This window comes from Salmo trutta, chromosome 19 (genome assembly GCF_901001165.1).
Source record: "Salmo trutta chromosome 19, fSalTru1.1, whole genome shotgun sequence".
Classification (NCBI taxonomy): domain Eukaryota; kingdom Metazoa; phylum Chordata; class Actinopteri; order Salmoniformes; family Salmonidae; genus Salmo; species Salmo trutta.
Window position 1 is genome coordinate 38329199 of NC_042975.1, and position 20146 is coordinate 38349344.

The 20146-nt window shown below is 40.3% G+C and overlaps 1 protein-coding gene across 1 annotated transcript in view; it reads right to left on the reverse strand.

Annotated features, from left to right (window-relative positions):
- Positions 1-20146, reverse strand: part of LOC115154545 (ephrin-B1) — a 76346-nt gene that overhangs the window by 34725 nt on the left and 21475 nt on the right. The window contains exon 2 of the mRNA XM_029700854.1: positions 3459-3736. Within this exon, the coding sequence (XP_029556714.1) occupies positions 3459-3736 (278 nt within the window). The remainder of the gene's footprint in view (positions 1-3458; positions 3737-20146) is intronic.

A 20146-nucleotide genomic window follows, 5' to 3' on the forward strand; every position in this document is an offset into this window, starting at 1 on the left:
CAGGTGACAAGTTTAGGTCTGCATAGTAAGCCCATAGAAACGCACTGGGAATATTCTGGACAGATTTTGGCAAGAGTGAGCCCCTTTCGCTTCATCTCTTCCTCTCTGCTTAAACTATCTCACCGGAGAAAGCATCGGAGCGAGCGCAACAGCGCCACTCTGTCTTACTATATGTAGCCCATGTATCTGATGCTGTCTGGTCAAAAAGAGTATGGCATCAGATACATGGGCTACACATACAGAGACAGAGGGGCATTGTTTCGCTCGCTCGGAGGCTTTATCTGAGATTGATGTGTCTGTCTGTCGGCATGCGTCTCTGATATAAATAAATTATAAATATATTTCTATATTTTACTTGGATGGGCAAGGAGGTAGGGCGGGCCAAGCCCCCTAAGGCCCACCCATAATGCCGGCCCTGTATGCCAGGGCATATATTTTTATTCTTAGAAGAGAGAGGGAGTTAAAAAGTTAATGCTAGCCTTCTCTGTGTACTGTATTCTCCACCAATCACTGGAGCTAATTAGAGGCATTATCTCTGGTCTGATGATGTTTACAGAGCAGTATACAAATCTTTGATGAAGCATTACGGCTACTCTGCCACAGATCAGTAAAAGAAGTACAGTTTGTCATAAAGCAACAGTTATTCTGAGAGAGAGAGAGAGAGTTAAAGTGCACACAAAGCTGGACCAGCAGTGTCCCATTGCCTCGAGACAATATTATAGTGCCAGGGAAGTTTAATCTTATCAGTCGAGTGATACCTAATAGAAAAATTGTTATCACAGAGTTAGATTGAGACAATTTGGCATACCAATTGAAAATAGTGTATGATTAATCTGTACTGTCTGAGGAATGTTCATGGTCAGTTGTTTTGAGTCAAAGGAAACAAAGATCTGACCTCAACAGGAAAACTCTTTGAGGCACTTTATTTTCCCTAATGTCATAAAAACTACTTGGACCCATAAAACAGCTTTTATACGCCCTTGGTACACTCTAAATGTAACCCCTAGGATCTCTGCCAATTTTCTGAAAATGAGATTTCAATACACCAACAAGTAAACGAATTACATATGTTCTAATATGGACATATTGTACAATAGATTATATTGTCAATAGCTTACGAACATATATATTTTATTTAATGTCTGTGTCTGACATACACTGAGTGTACAAAACATTAAGGACACCTGATCTTTCCATGATATAGACTGACCAGGTGAATCCAGGTGAAAGCTATGATTTCTTATTGATATCACTTGTAAAATCCACTTCAATCAGTGTAGATTAAGGGGAGGAGACTGGTTAAAGAAGGATTGTTAAGGCTTGAGACAATTGAGACTTGGATTGTGTATGTGTGCCATTCAGAGGGTGAGTGGGTAAAACTAAATATTTAAGTGCATTTGAATGTGGTATGGTAGTAGGAGGTTTGTGTCAAGAACTGCAACGCTGCTGGGATTTTCACGCTCAAAAGTGTCCACCACCCAAGGGGGGGGGGGGGGGGGGGGTGAGCAACTCAATATTAGGAAGGTGTTCAAAACGTAGAAGTTGACCACTATTAATCAGATCATCAAAGACACAAAGTCAGTAAGACCTCAGAGAGACTCACACTGACAGCAGCACTCTTGGCAATAGACATCCTACGTTTTATTAAACCATACTTTGATTTACAAGGAAACAATTGAATCAGCAGTGTGGAGTGCACTCTGCCTCGCCTCTCGTCTTCATCACTAATCCATCACTACTCAGAAAGCTACAGAGTTCAGTAATTAAACAAGCACTTGAGCTCATTTCCCCTATATCAAGGGAGTTTAAACAATAAAAGAGGCACTGTTTATCAAATGGATGTCAAAAAGATACTGCATACCTGATCCAACATACTGTACATGTGTGGCTGGGCCATCTCTTACACCTTCAGTGTGCACACGTTTTGATAAATGTGTCCCATTTAGTCATGAAACCACATAAATCGTTCTTTTGGAACAAGACTAAAGAACATGAGGAAAATATACTGACTACTTTCAAGGATAGTCGAAAATGTAATCGGTTTGTGGCAAATATGCAATATGTTTGCTTTCCTCACAGGGAAGCATCAAAACTGCAAGCCTTTTCTTTTTGTTCATTCTTCACCAGTCATTCAGAATGTTTTGATGGGTCATTCACGTTGGGTTGGAAGACATTAGTGAGACTGGACATTATGGTGTCATTGATGTTCTAATGCTAGATCTCTGAGAGGATAGGACAATAGCAGAGTACCTTCCCCAGCCAGCCACCAGTGATTATCTAAAGACATACCATGTGGATTAGAGGGTTAAAGAAAAGCAGCCTTGGGCCTGTGGAGTCAGTTGAAGTCGATTATGTGCTGGTGTTAGGATGTCAGAGCCAATGGGCTCGGCTCAGCGATGTGTAACAGAACAAATCAGGCCTGCTTGACTGGAGCTGACCCCTCTGCCACTGAGTTTTAGTGATATTGCAACTGACCGGATCTGACAGAAACGATTTTGCCTCAGAAAACTCAGAAACGCCACTGCGTTTAGAGTCGCACTGAGCAGGGAGAGCTAGGCTAGTAGTGGCTGCACTTAAACACAATGGGTCAAAAAGATATCAAGGCTGCTGAGGCATTCCTGACCAAGGACTACTTGATAAGGCTTTTATTCAACATACATTATATTCAGACAACCTTAAGAAAATGTTTATGGGGGGCCGAGGGAGGTTAATGTGAGCTGTAATGATTTTAGGCTCAGCAGGATAATCAATTCAGTGGTACTAGACAGGTCTCTTTCAGAAAGTTACATGCTCCACAGCAAATATTTTAGAAGCTTTAATTCCAAGTAAAAGGCACAAGTAAGTACAGTACCTCTTCTATATGTTGCATACTACGGAACGTTAAGCCCATGGAAAATACAACTGTTTGATTTTATCGCAGCACTGCAATACCCATTTCTAAATTGTAGATTAAGGAAAAGCCTCATTGCATTTAAGTGCCTTTTGAATCGTTTGTATTCCATGTCAGGACTGTATTAAAGGGATACTTCGGGATTTTGGCAAGGATGACCCTTATCTTCTTCCCCAGTGTCAGAGTTTTATGTGTCTACTATGAAGGAAGTTAGAGATAGTTTTGTGAGCCAATGCTAGCTAGCATTAGCGCAATGACTGGAAGTCTATGGGTATCTGCTAACATGGATACCCATAGACATCCAGTCATTGCACTAACTCTAGTTAGCAATTGCATTAGCACTAGTTAGCACCTTACTTCAAACTGCACTCAGTCATAAAAATGGTATCCACAAGTTCATCGGACTCTGGGGAAGTAGATAAATAGCCTCATTTCAAAAATCCCGAACTATCCCTTTAAACTATGAACAATCCATGAACAATTGTGTTGTAATTTGTAAGCATAAATAAAATGTTTATAGATGGTGTAAAATAAGATAAACCAGTAAGGTAAAATGCCAGATACTCACATGTGATGAAGTAGTTGATGTTCTTTTTGAACTCCAGGCCCATGTAGTTTGGACTGAACTCCTGAAACTTGATGGTGAATTTGATGTCCTTCTCAGGTTTATTGCAGTTGACCAACACATTGGGGTCCATGACCGTGCTGCACTGGTCTGCCTGGTCCTTCTTCACCAGGTACAGTTTGTAAAACTCATATGGCCGCCCCATGTCTGCCTTTGGGCAGATAATGTCCAGCTTGTCCCCTATCTCTGGGTAGATCACCAAGCCCTTCCCATACTGAAATCTGAAACAGACAAAATATGACAGAGAAAGATAAGAATATTTGAAATATTCTAATAACCATACATGCAACGTTTGGGCATAGATCACATTAATTGCGTAACAGTGTGTAATAACACAAGTGTTTTTTTTCTGTGTCTGGCTGAACAGCGACTAAGGGGGCTTTCATACCAAATTGGTTTGGAGCGTTTTTTTCCGAACTCTGGTGCGTTTATCCCCCTAGTTCGGTCGTTTGGACTGGTCTACGCACTAAACAAAGCACCGTGGTTTGTTCAAAAAAGGTGGTCTCCGTCCAATTCAATTCATATAGTGGTGGTGTGGTTCTTTGCAGGTGAGAACGCAGTCCAGACCAAACACAGGAAAAAAGAACCAGAGTTGCGCAGTCATATTAGTTTGTTGACTGCGAGCATAATTTGATATCTTTGAAACATTGTGAGAGTTGATGCATTTAGGAGCACATCCAATGCAGACGGGGGCTATACCGGGAATATAGGCTACTGAATATAGCATATTCACTATGCAGTTAGAGCGGCAATTGCGCTGTTTCCTCCCGCATGATGTTGGAAAACCAAAGCAAAAGTAATATGAAGATTGGGAAAGAAAAATGAATCTTTATAATAATCATAGATGGATTTAACATGAACATTTTTGTCCAAAGAACGAATGACTTGCATGGGCACGTGGTTTTGTTTAGGAATTTTTGTTTGTTTGACATTTAGAAATGTGAAACCAACCGGACCAAGTGAAAAAAAAATACAAATAATCAAACTATTCTAACCGATTTGAACTGTAGCTCAAAACTGTGTGAAAACGGCCAAATATAGAGTCAGTTGTTTGTTATTTCACTTCACTTAAAGCCGGTGCAAAATAAATCATGAGTGAATTCATTGTAAGGAACAGGTTAAGGGAAGCAGGGGCGGGTATTTACAACATCAAACACACAGATAACAACCGAGAGCCCAAGTAGTTATACGGTAAACACATGCATTAATTTACATTAATTCCCTTTGATTTAAAACACTGTAAACAAAGCAAACATCCCCTATCTTTACCTTAGCAAACATACAGCACATTGCCAGGGTAGATGTCAATAGGAAATCAGTATGACAGAGGGCTGCCCGAGTCCTGACTGAGCTTAATCTGCGCCCGGCGAGGGAAAGTACAGATAAACACACAGCACTGTGATGGTCAGATGGCATGCATGCCTTATCGAGATGCTCCACGCCTTATCTTTCACATTCATTTTGATATCTTCCCTCTATCTCAAAGCAACAGACACTGCTGAATTCTATTTGAGGATTTGGACCCGCTGATTGCCTTTGGTGTGTGATACTTCGAGTGGTTTCATTTCCTTTTTTCCTTCTTGATAAGAACCCTTAGGTCTGCCGACATGCTTAATCCACACAATTCATTATAAAAGAAGAGCTGATGTAGGCAATATTTGATCTGGTACTGTAAGAAGTCAAACAAATCTGTGTTGAATGTATTTTTGTTCAGCTTAAAGTCTAAACAACCTTGTCCTAGTTACCAGAGTGACGTTGCTCAATTTGATAATGATGTATTTGGTTACGGTGGAGACGGAAAGTGACAATCTGATCCTTATTTACATTTGATCTTCATATACACTCTTCCAGACCAATTTCAACATGGTTAAATTGACAAGAAAACAGCTTTCATGACTCATCTTAAGGCCCTGGTGGTTAGGAGGCTGACTAATACTCAACACACATACAATTAATCAACAGTCAGCATTGTCTGTCTGTCTGCTTTTATCTGTCTGTGAGAAACATAAGTTATGGTTTGCTATGGTATCTTAGACAAAGGTATGTGCCCTAATTCCACTATGTCAATCCACCATGGCTCGTTTAGTATCTAGTCTGCACCGACCATGTTTCTCTACATGCTGTAATTAGGATCTCTCCCTTTCTCAATTCTACGTTCTCTGGTTCTACGTGGGATTACAGCTCTTTGCCATGCATGATGGGACTCATGATTTGTGAAATAAAAAGGGCCCCTTGTGCTCACTAACAGCTTAAGAGTGATGATGATGCATTATTATTCCCCATATACTGAAGCAGAACTGGCATACTATTACCATACTGTACATAAAGACAAAGCAGAGTGCACAGTCTGGAGTCAGCACAGTTTGCCTGGCCCTGCGGTTAGCTTGGTGTTGTCTTTGTTTCTCAGACAGTGGGTCCTCTGTTTGCCTTCTCTGTTTGGCTTCTCAAACTCGTTTGATTTGCCCTTATCCTCAGGCTTCTTCAGAGACTGATCAGATGTCTGGCTTTAGTTTTCATATTGTCTACAATGTGTTTCTGAGCCAAAGGAAATGCATTCTTCAAAGTGTGTAGGCTACATAATGCAGCTCTGTTAGCAAACTTTCTCAAACTAAAGACTTTCGCATGCTTCGGTTCGGTTGGCGCCTAGCCGAGAACCCAACGAGTGTGCTCGCATACTCCTTTAAAAGACCTTCGCTTGAACAACAAGAACAAAGCGTTAATAGTACCGTTTGTCCATCTTGAGACGCTGTAGCCAGTATACACTTCCTCAAAAGTCTAAAATAACTCAAGAAGAATAACTCATTCATTTTTACGTTTTTGTCAAAGAGATCTTAGTCGTGTAATTTTACACCTAACTAAGATGTTTGGTGCAGTATTTCTCAAGTGATTTACCAATACTTCTCCTACAATTTACCAATCACCGAAGACCAAAACGAACAAAAACGTCACAAAATGTCATAATATATGCACAAACTGTTCTGAACTGTTTCAGATGGGAAGCATGTGGATGCCTTAACATTCAAACCTCCACAAAGCAGCAATGCTCTCTCTGCTATAATCCTCTGTACTTACGATCATGGGACCATGGGAGGATAAGGTAAACGGCCACGGGCCAGCACAAAGTAATGCGGCTAACAAAGGGTTCACTGCATTTGCGCTAACCGCCGACTGGCAACATACTGTATAAAAAAAGAAACCAAAACCAACTGTATTTCAAACTGAAGTGACCAACACATAATTCATAGCTGTCTACAAAACCGACACTGATTGTCTCATTTTTTAGTCTCTCAGCAGTAGCCCCTTCTTCAGTTCACTTTTATGGCTTCACACAAGCACCTCAAAATGGAGTACATCAATAGAAAAATATGACAAAAACCATGTTAGATATTTCTCTATACACTGGCAGAGCAATTGTTGTTGATAGTTGGCCGACTGTGTGGGCCAACAAAAATAGAGAATAGTACATGTACAAAAACACCAACAATAAATGCCCCAAACCTGACTAAATGAACAACAGAGTGTGGATGGCAGAGAAGGATATAACTCAAGGATGACTTTAAAACCACATAATACCATGTCTGCTGCTGCTCTGTGCTGAATAGGATGTCTCAGGTTTTGTGATGCTTCTTTGCCTGCCTATTATTACTATTATTAACAATTTTACAAGTAGATGTCCAAACAGATTCTCCATTCCCTTTGTGCTGATCCAACAGGACTGCTGCTCAGAAGAGCTAAGAGGCAGAGCAAAAGACTGTTCAGATTCAAGACTGAACACTGGAAATTACAGGTCATCTTCGCGATTAAGGCTTTAAGCTCTGAATATCCTCCCACTACTTTAGTTTCCATAGGAAATGCGGTTTAAAGAGTGACAATTTAACATGGCAGGCGGAGTTTATATTTTTATTCATCACTATTATTTTCAGGACAGATATCAGCAGAGACAGTGGGGTATTATGTGTGTTTTAAAGTGGAATGAATATGAATGAGATTGATTGGCATATTCATCAGGAGTGCTCAATGATTGCCATTTCATTCAGTTTGCCGCCATACAAATCCTTTCATGTCTTTTCAATGGTCATTTTTCATCAGAGGAAGAATGGTATTATTACAGCTTTCTCCACAGTCAGTGGGGTTTTAAAGTGCTGTTATCTGCACATGCAGCTAGCACACCAGGATCTTTTTCAGTTTAGGATGCATGGTGATCCACAAATAAAATGCATTATATAGAATATGGGTACAAGCATGTTCAAATCACCATAACTCATTGTTACAACATAGAGATGTTTTACTCAAGGTCTTAAAAAAGGCTGAATCAAACAAGTAACTTATATTTACATAAACAATCACAGACAATAGTGGGGAAAAACAATGAATGGTCAGTCTCATTCTGGATAGTGATACAATGACAATAAGCAAAATAGCTATCAGCATAATAACATCTGCAACTATTGACTTGAAATTCAATTGTCAAGGTCTTCCAGGGCAGGGGAAAATAGCAATATTGCACTGAGTGCATTTGTGAAAACAGATAAAAAAAGAAGATTGGATTTGATTTCAATATTGAGCTAATCCTCCATGACCAGGTTGCCTCTCCTCCTGCTGTACGTTGCCACCCTGGGCCTGATGCTGCCTCCGCTTCGAGGGCCCTGAGATCCTGTTTAACATAATTAGGTACCAGGTCAACCTGTTATCACAGCCTCACATGCAAAATAAAATTAACTGGGGTCCAGCAGAGACACAATATGGTGACTGCTGCTCTCAATCTCAAGACACAGCCCCTCAAAGTCAATAATCTAATAAACATTAGAAAAACACCCAGTTTAAACTGTGGGGGAATTATTGCTTATAGATAAGGGGCTGCTAGATTAAGCCAGCTTCTGTTAACATGTTACAGCGTTGTTATCTTAATGTTTGATCATTCTAAAAACATTGAGTGAGAGACAAGCTAAATTAACACTCCTTTAAAACAAACTTTTATTGTTCTCCTTGCTCTGAAATCAAAGCATAAAAATTAAGTCAATATTTTGTTTGAATGTTAAATTTATGTTTTAGGAGTCAACATATTTGCATTAAAATATACTTCCTAAGGTTATAACCTCAGGCGGACATTTGGCTCCATTATGGTCAAACACTGAATCACAGACATTCAATCAGTCTGTCAATGAAGATGTCAACTTCTGTGAACCATCACTGATACATGCCTCTGGTTGAACAAACCAAGCAGACATCTAATCAAATAAAACACAAATGTCCCAGTATCTTTCCCACTGCTAGCAAAACTACTTCATCAAATATGTGTCAAATATACCAGGTGCAAGGGGACAAGCAATATGGGCAAAGTTGAAGAAGCAAACTGATCTCCATTGTCTGCGCTGCTCATTATCAAACTGTGGAAAGACTGAAAAAATAGCCCTCTTTTGTTCTTCACTCATTTGGGCCTCCTACACACTTAGAGCCTAGGCAGTTCCATTCAGGCTTTGGAGGAGACAAGGCCTCATTCTCTCGCCAATCGGATTTACAAGATGCACCATTCGGGCATAAACAAGTTGCCATGGAAACATTATGATTTTTGCACAATCTGTCCCTTTTCCTCTCCCTTAATCTCCCCCATCATCTCTGATTGAAAATGATTAAACAGCTATTCAAAATGAAGGTAAAGACTTACATGTACTTTCGTCTGTGACTAAAATGTGAAGTCAATTTATTCAAAGCCAGGAAAATAATATAAAATGTAGGTTTGAAGTTACATTGTATGCGATACAACCCCACCCACAGAGTGACAAATGACAAACTTAATAGGGCATCATTATGACAGCATTCTGCTTTTCTCATTTTAACATGAAGCACCCAGGTTCTCTCTCTCTCTTTACCAATTAAAGAGCTACAATTCGTAGTCCATGCAAATGAAGTTTATTCATTCACATGCTCTCACAATGCTACTGAGCTCTTCTCACAGCCAAGGGGGAAAGGAGCTCTCATAAGTGGCATCGCCACACTCTCCTCCCCCCTTCATACATTCCAAGGGGGAATTCAAGCACATGACTTGGCAGACCCCTCCATCCCACAATGCCTCTCTGCTGGAGGATTTAGGCTATCCAATGGAATATCAGAGAGCAGTGCAACCAGTCTGACACTCTAAAGCAGTCACCATTCATACAACACTCTCAATAGGCCTCAGGCTAGCTAGAAGGCAGGATACACTACATTCAAACATGCACTTTGCATACTTAGTTATTTAATATAAAGATATAATGATCAGTACATTTGAGTTGAAGACAAAATTGACTATGCAAACTTGCTATTGACTACTTTTGTTTTGCAGTTGAAGGATGTTGGGCTCTCTGAAAGAAACGTTTCTTTATTTCACCATAAGTAGTTTTCCCCTAGTCCTATTTTCAATGTTGGCTAAAAATGGAGATTGGCAGGTATCGTTTTCCTTCATGCCTGCAAATCATTAACTAACAGAAAAACATCTTCTTGCTCTGACAGTAATTTGAGGGTAAGGGAACCGCAACCCAAATGAGCTGTTATGCAGAGAGGGAAGAAAAACAAATGCCTCAAAAAAGAAAATCAACATACATCAAATCTTAAAAACATTTCCTGCAAGTCCGTGATTGTGTAAAAAATCTGAACAAAAATCTAAACGCAACATGTAAAGTGTTAGTCCTATATTTCATGAGCAATTTTCCAAAAAGCTTATTTCTCTCAAATTTTGTGCACAAATTTGTTTACATCCCTGTTAGTGAGCATTTCTCCTTTGCCAAGATAATCCATCTACCTGACAGGTGTGGCATTTCAAGAAGCTGATTAAACAGCACAATCATTACACAGGTGCACCTTGTGCTGGGGACAATAAAAGGCCACTAAAATGTGTAGTTTGATAACACTAAACAATGCCACAGATGTCTAGTTTTGAGGGAGCGTGCAAACGGCATGCTGACTGTAGGAATGTCCACCAGAGCTGTTTCCAGATAATTGAATGTTAATTTCTCTACCATAAGCAGCCTCTGTCGTTTTAGAGAATTTGGCAGTACATCCAACCGGCTTCACAACCGCAGACCACATGTAACCACGCCAGACCAGGACCTCCACATCCGGCTTCTTCACCTGCAAGATCGTCTGAGACCAGCCACCCGGACAGCTGATGAAACTGAGGAGTATTTTTGTCTGTAATAAAGCCTTTTTGTGGGGAAACCTCATTCTGATTGGCTGGGCCTGGCTCCCAAGTGGGCGGGCCTATGTCCTCCAAGGCCCACCCATGGCTGCGCCCCTGCCCAGTCCATAGATTAGGGCCTAATTTATTTATTTAAATTGACTGATTTCCTTCAATGAACTGTAACTCAGTAAAATGGTTGAAATTGTTGCATGTTGCGTTTATATTTTTGTTCAATATATATTTCAGATATGGATGTTGCTTTCCTGTCCAAAAGACTGCATCTGAAACAGTTAGTACCGGTCAATAAATTATTACTGTAGCATTATAAAAACGATTGCCATATTGTACACATTTTCTGTTTGTTTTGCTTCAGGTTGATTCTGTTTGTACTTCATATAATTGCCAAGCGGAACATATCTTGTAAACAGACATGTATAGCCATTCATGGGGTACAGTATAAAAAGGCCTGTGATACCATTCACCCCTAAAACCAATTCCTTGGTTAAGGTTGCTCAAATACAGACTGGTCATTGTTTAGAGTTCAGCGTGGAATAATGGCTTTTGTGTCAATGGGCTACACTGTGGTTTACAGAGGCCCTTGTGCCACGTGCATCACAGCCTTAAGTATCACAGCAATTTCAACGAACCAAGACATTTTGCCCTCAACAAGGATTTGTAAAGCAGATGGCCAGTTAGTGTCAGGTGGTGGAAAAAGTACCCAATTGTCATACTTGAGTAAAAGTAAAAAGGTATCTTAATAGGGGCTCCCGAGTGGCGCAGCGGTCTAAGGCACTGCTTCTGTGCAAGAGGCGTCACTACAGTCCCTAGTTCGAGTTTCATAGGGCGGCACATAATTCCCCCAGCGTCATCCGGGGTAGGCCGTCATTGTAAATAAGAATTTGTTCTTAACTGACTTGCCTGGTAAAAAAAAATAACAAGCAAAAGTGAAAGTCACCCAGCAAAATACTACTTCAGTAAAAGCCTAAAAGTATCTGGGTTTGAATGTATGTAAGTACAGTGGTGGAAAAGGTACTGAATTGTCATACGTGTGTAAAAAGTAAAAGCTATACATCAAAATCATTATATTAAGCAAACCAGATGGCACAAAGGTTATTTTTTATATATTTTTCCCCATATAGCCAGGGGCGCACTCCAACCCTCAGACATCATTTACAAACGCAGTATTTGTGTTTAGTGAGTCGGTGAGTGAATTGGACCATATTGCTGTCCTGCCTGAACATTTGAAATGTAACGAGCATTTTTGGGTGTCAGGGAAAATGAATGGGAGTAAAAAGTACATATTTCCTTTAGGAATGTCGTGGAGTAAAAGTAGTCAGAAATATAAATAGTAAAGTACAGATACCCCCCCAAAATGACTTAAGTACTACTTCAAACTATTTTGACTTAGTTACAGAGGATCAGGCACAGAGGTGTCATGCCCATAGGGGGCACAGGGCTCCTTATGGGCTCCCGAGTGGCGCAGCGGTCAAAGGCACTGCGTTTTAGTGCAAGAGGCGTCACTGCAGCTCCTGGTTCAAATCCAGGCTGCATCACATCTAGCTGTGATTGGGAGTCCCATAGGGTGGTGCCCAGTGTTGTCTGGGTTTGGCTGGGGTTGGCCATCATTGTAAATAAGAATTTGCTCTTGACTGACTTGCCTAGTTAAATAAAAAGAACAGGGGCACATGCCCTCTCAGATTTGTCCTGCAAAAAAAACATTGCCACTTAGCAATTGTATGAAGTTGGCTTTAGCTAGCCCAGATAGGTTCCCAATATTCCAACCTCATAACTAGCTGTCAATAACCCATTTCAGGCTATCAATCAAGTTAGAGTAGCTGACATGCCTGCTGACAAGGTTGGTAGACTAAATGTACTACATGTAAGCAAGCAATAACTAAATGAACTGACTAAGTCTCACATTCCTTTCAATCTTTTACCCAGATTTTAGCAGAGATGCAGAGAAGCATATTTAGTTTATATATATTTTTTTTTTAAACGCCAGTCAGGAGGATACAGACATATTTTTTTACATAGATTTAAGCATAATTATTAAGGCTCTAGATTGCAGGAAAAGGCTGTTTCGGACCTCACCCCAGCCATCCTCACGTCTTTTGTGCCCCCTCAGATTTTTGGGGTGCATGATGCCCCTGATCAGGCACAGTTAAACAGCTAGAGGGCTGGTAATGTGTTACCATAAAGTTGCCATACCCTCACTGAAATGTTCAAATACATATCGAAGAAGGAAGGGTAAACCCTGGGGCAACAGACGCCTCCAACAGGTGGAGAGAGATAATCACCCTCCTTACTAAATTTGCTTGTACGTCTATTCTGGTCTCCAGTGCATGGAACTGCCTGAGATTACAGTGATACAGTAATTGGCAACATGGCTGTGACTCTTCCAGATCAAGAGCCCAGTTTGGAGTATATCAGTTCTCGTGGGCTGGAGACTGAAGCCCAAGGCTGGCTGTGTGAATTATCGAATGATCCCAATTACCTTCAAGCAGGCTAAGGATTCTGCAAAAGGCCAGTGGCAGTATGAAGCGTTGTCACTGTGACTGGGGTATGATTCAGTGCAGTAACATCCTCCTACACATCGAACAGTGACCAATGGCTAAACCTAATAATTCACTGGACAATTATCAGTCACATCATAGAAGTGCACAGCAGACAAGTTGAATACAGAGAAATCATATCTGTCTACTACACAGTGCTTAAACACATATAAACTTGTATAAACATGCATGCATATCCAAGCTAAAAACACTTGATATAGGGTATCAGACACAGAAGCAGAAAAGTGCCTGCTGTATGACTAATTTAGACATTCCCTTTTCAACTGAAAATCTTTCCACACACCCTTCTTGTCGTATGAGTAAATATGTCCCAGCTTATGCTGTAAAATACAAACAAGATTTCTAAATGATAAATTCCACCTAGAAATGAGAGTGGGATTCACCACATAAAATTCACCACCATAAAAATACAACTCGGCAACTGAGGCAAGCATGAACATCAAATGGACTTTTAAAGCCTACATCTGAGGGGTGGTAACTCTTTTAAACAACTATGCCACTCTGACCACAAGGGCCTCGTACCAAAAACTTTGTTTAAATATTTTTTTTCTGAGATGTGGAAATACTGACTTATCTACACTCTTAAATCTAGATACAAAAATGAGTACAGTAAATAAAATCTAGGTCCATTCTAAGCAGGCTGGAGACAGAGGCAGTCCAGGGTCACTGTGGTCCTGAGAGACACGTTTTCAGTCCTGGAGGAAGCCCAACCCCAGATGGACTCTGATCTGCTGAGGAAACCGACTACAGGCTGTAGACCCAGGGGGCCTAGTGGCAGCCCAGCCCAGCCAGCTAAGGTCAGCCCAGCAGACCAGGCCTGATCTGAACGGTGGCCAAAACACACTGAGTGATAGAAGAGCGCTCCATACCACAAGGTCCTCAGGATGCTCCTTAAATTCGTTTTTTTAGGCGTCTGCCTCTGACTGTGATATATATGTGCTTGTAATTAGGATATATCAGCGTGGCCTCATGGAGACAGGGATGACATGATGAGACATGCTGTGTGATAATATGCAGGGGTAAACAGACTATTACCTGGGATCGGAGAGGAAGGTGACATCCATACCCTGCTACTCGATAAGAGGGGGAGATTTTCTGTTCAGTATCAAAAGGGCTTTGACAACATTTCTCTGTGATGTGTTTCTGAGGTAGGTGCCCTGGATAACGTACCAGGAATATATTTGGCTGCATGGCTCATGGAAATAAATGTATTATACATTTACCACAGGAGACTACTAGCTAGCACTAGCTATGGACATACATTTGAATCAGAGGTATTTCCAGTATACGAAATGGTCAACCACTCAGTGTTTTTATTGTTTGGGTTTATGTATCTTTCTGTGATAGCAAAGAAGGCAAAACAAAGACAACCTAATTTCAATATCCTCTAACACAGACCAATGCAAAACTAAAACCACCATAAAGATGTTCAGATAGTGCCTCTTCTGTTGTTGCATCCCTTCAAGGGTGCTAGGAAAAGTGTATAGAAAGAAATGTATTCAAATCAATGGGGCATATGAGAAGCACAACTTTCTAAACTTATTTTTAAAAGTTGCCTCAACACTGCTTACACAACTCATGTGTTCTCTGCTTCTTCCTCAGTTCTGCCTTGGTTTGGGGAAGGTAATTAGCTACTTTGAGTCCAGCAAGGCAGTATAATTTGTCTTGCTCACGCCCGGCAGCACAGAAGCATGTCATTGCTGATAATAAGTCTGAAGAACGCATATGACCTTAGGACTGTTCCCATATGCAAAAGCATGGCAACAGTAGCTCAGGACAAAACCTGACAGGCAGGCAAGATTCATAATGCAACTGAACAAACTATAAGGGGTATAATGTTTTTTATTTATTCTCTTCCCCCCCTTGTAACAGTGTTCAATATTTATCTTTCTTTGTTAGGAAATGGACCATCACCAACTATTGTTCAAGCCTCAATTGGACAAGCAAAGCATTCCTGGGGCAGGTTCCCCAGATACGTCCATGACTTCTGCCCACATTCCCATCGCTTTGGTTAGGAGGAGAGAATGCCACAGGTCAGAGGAATGAGACGATGAGGCTGGCTCCTTTCTTCCCCCTTTAGGTTTGACATGGAATACGTGATTGGCAGGTCTCTTTACTTTCCCCCAGTCAGAAAAATATCTCAATAATACAATCTGACTCTGACCAGTGTCCACTGGAAACAAGTTACTGTACATATGATTCTAAATAAGAACATTCTCCAAATTATTTTGAGGTAATACATTAGCAATGTACATACCGCTTTAAGATGTATTTGTCAACAAATATGATTCATAGTATTTCCAAATGTTACACTCGCTACATTTCCTATCTGAGAGACTGCAGTCTTGCTTGAGGCGAAAACAAACCTTTCAGTGGATGTAGAATATTGCTCACTGACATTCCCAGGCAGCATTCGATGTGAGTGAAGGTGATCTGAATTCAGCGGGAATTTTCATAGACTGTACTGTTACAGGAAGGACTTAAATCAGTGGTTTTAAGTACTTGAGTAAAAATACTTTAATATACTACTTAAGTATACTGAGCAAAAATGTAAATGCAACATGTAAAGTGTTGGTCCCATGTTCCATGAGCTGAAATAAAAGATCCCAGAAATGTTTCATATGCACCAAAATCTTATTTTAAAAAAATACATAAAAAAGTGTACAAATTTGTTTACAACCTTGTTAGTGAGCATTTCTCCTTTTCCAAGACAATCCATCCACCTGACAGGTGTGGCATATCAAGAAATGAATAAAACAGCATTATCATTACACAGGTTCACCTTGTGCTGGGGACAATAAAAGGCCACTCTAAAATGTGCAGTTTTGTCACACAATGCAACAGATGTCTCAAGTTTTGAGGGAGCGTGCAATTGGCATGCTGACTGCCGGAATGTCCACCCGAGCTGTTGCCAGAGAATTTAATTTTAATTTCTCTACCATAAGCCATCTCTAAAGTCGTTTTAGAGAATTTCCAACCGGCCTCACAACCGGGCAGATGGCAGACATGGCGTTGTGTGGTTGAGTGGTTTGCTGATGTCAAAGTTGTGAACAGAGTGCCCCATGGTGGCGGTGGGTTGATGGTATGGGCAGGCATAAGCTACGGACAACGAACACAATTTCATTTTATTGATGGCAATTTATATGCACAGAGATACCGTGACAACGAGATCCTGAGGCCCATTGTCGTGCCATTAATCCGCCACCATCACCTCATGTTTCAACATGATAATGCACAGCCGCATGTCGCAGGGATCTGTACACAATTCCTGGAAGCTGAAAATGTCCCCAGTTCTTCAATGGCTTGCATACACACCAGACATGTCACCCATTGAGCATGTTTGGGATGCTCTGGATCGACGTGTATGACAGCATTTTCATGTTCCCGCCAATATCCAGAAACTTCACACAGCCATTAAAGAGGAGTAGGACAACATTCCATTGGCCACAATCAACAGCCTGATCAACCCTATGTGAAGGACATGTCGCACTACATAAGGCAAATACCAGTTACTGACTGGTTATCTGATCCACGCCCCTACATTTTTTTCAAGATATCTGTGTCCAACAGATGCATATATGTATTTCCAGTCATGTAAAATCCATAGAGTAGGGCCTAATGAATTTATTTAAATTGACTGATTTCCTTATATGAACTGTAACTTTACTATTCATATTTTTGACAACTAACTTTTACTCCACTTGATTCCTAAAGAAAATATATGTACTTTTTACTCACATACAGTTTCCCTGACACCCAAAAGTACTTGTTACATTTTGAGTGCTTAGCAGGACAGGAAAATGGTCCAATTCACGCACTTATCAAGAGCACATCCCTGGTTATCCATACTGCCGCTGATCTGGTGGACTCACTAAACACAAATGCTTTGTTTGTGCCGTCTGGTTTGATTAATAAGGAATGTGAAATGATTTATTACTTTTGGTACTTAAGTATATTTGAGCAATTACATTTACTTTTGATACGTAAGTATATTCAAACCAAATACTTAGACTTTTACTACTATTTTACTGGGTGACTATCACTTTTACTTTAGTCATTTTCAAGTAAGGAAACTTTACTTTTACTCAAGTATGAAAATTAGGTACTTTTTCCACCACTTGGACTTAATGAGGATCTGGCACCGTGTTGGAGTTGCTGATCAGGTTACACACAGAACTGATTACCCTCTGCCCAAAAAACAGAAAATAAACAGGTTTTACTTGGCAAACTAGAAGAATGGATAACCTGAGTAGCCTGAGAGACCCATGTCAATGATTATCATATACATTCCATTAAGGTGAATAAAAAAAGTCCCTAGCCTTGGATTTAAAGACAGACGGGTAATGTGATCAATTGATTTGCTCAATGAGCTACATTGGCGTGAATGGTGTCTTCTATCCTATAAGAGGAATCTGTAGCACTAATTCACCATTAGAGAAGACAGAACTAAATCATTTGGCAGTAATAGCTGATATTGAAGCTGCCGACTGTGACTAGTCTGCCTAGCTAACACCTCTTCTAGGAAAAAAAACTTGGTAGGCTCACAAAACACCTGGTTCAGTGCAAGTTGAAACATCTATGACACAACAGCCATTTGATTGTCAAGGCTTGTCTCAGGAACATGGAAAGACTGCAATAAAACCATATAAAGCACATATCATTTTCTAGAGGAGCATTACACCACTTTACATGTTGAGCCCTGCACAACCGAAAAGTCATTTCTAACGTGTTTAACCAAAACCCACCAAATGCACACATAAAATCAAAGTAAGTACATGTCTTGGCCTGACCAGATTTGTGTCTGACGGCCCTCTCGTCCCCGTATTAACTACCAAACCAAACCAAAAGAGACTCCTTTCAGAGTCAAGCCGGGGATGAGAAAAGAACATGGGGTGATTGTACACAAGGGAACAAAAAGGAGCCCAGCCTGTCATTGGGAAAGACAACTCAATCTCATATGGTTACTTGAGAGTAAAACAATGTAACAATTCCACTGTGGGGATCACAGTCAACTTACGTATGTATTTTGATTAGAGGGCATAGCTTGTGATCATATCAACATCTAAAATGGGCCCTCTTTGTATCACACTGCTGGTCTGTCTTGTATAACCAGGTGACATCTATATAAATGCAAATAGAATCTCCACCCAACACGTGGGAACATTCTGTTCACTGTCAAGAGGAAACAAGGTTAAAACAACTTATTGACCTTTTCAGCACTTTGTGTGATTCTTTGTCACACTGGTTGTGAACTAGTTAGACCCCAAAGCAATGACATACATTTGCTGTCTATCTGCCTATTAGCAGTGATACATAGGAGGGACTTTACAGAAACAGCCGACCACAGAACAATGTTAATAAGGGGGGATAATTGTATATTATTTGACACAATGTAATCTCAATCTCCTCAACACACTCAATGGAAAGGTCAACCAGTAAACAAAAACATAGGTTAAGAGTAAGACTAGACAGATGTGTATGGAACATACTACATTTGCTAATGCACCATTTCATTTGAATAGCTAATAACAAAAAGGCAGCATTAGCTGACAGGAGTCAGAAGAAACAGGAGCAGTCTAAACAAAGCTGTTGTGATAGGGTTGGAACAGGTCTGCTTTAGTGCCTGGGGTGTGTATTACAGATCTGGTCTGACAGACAGAAAGTTGACAGTCCTGTTCTTTCGTTGTTGTTTCAGTAGGGTTGTTCCCTTTTAAATTAGAGTGTTCTCAAGAAACAATTTGTTTTTGTTTTTGAGGAACAGCTGGCTAATAGCTTAAGACAGCAGGGGGAAAGACACGCTATTAGGGAAGCTATATTATCACCATTAGTACCATCTGCAACAGATACAGGGCCTTAATCTCACTGAGATCGGCCACACTGACACCGGAGCCTCCCTCTACCCAACAAGTCTTCCCTTTTTTGGAGACAGCTGCAACCTTGCCTTGATATGTGACTGTGGACACGCACTGTTCTTCTAGCACTTGACCAGAACACGGATACAAAGTGATAACTGTGCTTAAGCAGACAATGCTTTTGTTTGCAGGATGAATTCTCTATTGCTATGCCTGCATTGTCTTCAATATTTTCCAATGTCCCCGACTGTCAGGTAGTGTTGGGGAGTAGTGAACTACATGTAGTTCAACTAGTAATTTAATTACATTTTGCAGTAGCTTGGTGGTAGTTGAACTAAATTCAAATTTCTGTATTGTTTTTTAGTATTTACATTAATTTTTTGCAATGTAGTGGTGTTGCTAACTACTGTTAACATCTGACTCCAGAGTGATCTGTTCTTGCAGTGAATGATAATTTTTAACAAATCTCCAAGAATCAAAAATGTATCTGCATACTTTTGACCTTGTAGTGTATATGTTTAAGGGTAACTTCAGTGTAGCTTAACTTCTTTCAGTGTGAAGTAATAGGTAGCTTGGTAAACTATATTTTCAGAGTAGCTTCCGCAACACTGCAGTTAGGTAAAATAATTACATCAGGGTCATAAAAAGAGAACTTGCCAAAAATCGGACTTTTTTTCCATCAAACCAGCAATCAAAATAATTCATTAAATGGACCTCAAATCCCACTTGCTTTAAACCACTAAGGATTTAACTGAAGCCTAACAGAATGTGTATGAAGCTCAAAACCACTATTCTCAGAATCTCAAAATGTTTTTAAATATTTATTTATATATAACACACCTACTCATTCAAGGGTGTTTCTTTATTTTTACTATTTTCTACATTTTAGAATACTAGTGAAGACATCAAAACAATGAAATAGCACATATGGAATCCTGTAGTAACCACGCCGGGAAGCATTCTCTTGCGCTCGTTTTAGGAGGTTGCTAAGGAGTCTGTGCACACACAGAGAAAAAACAACTCACTTTTCTCCTATTTTTGACACATTTT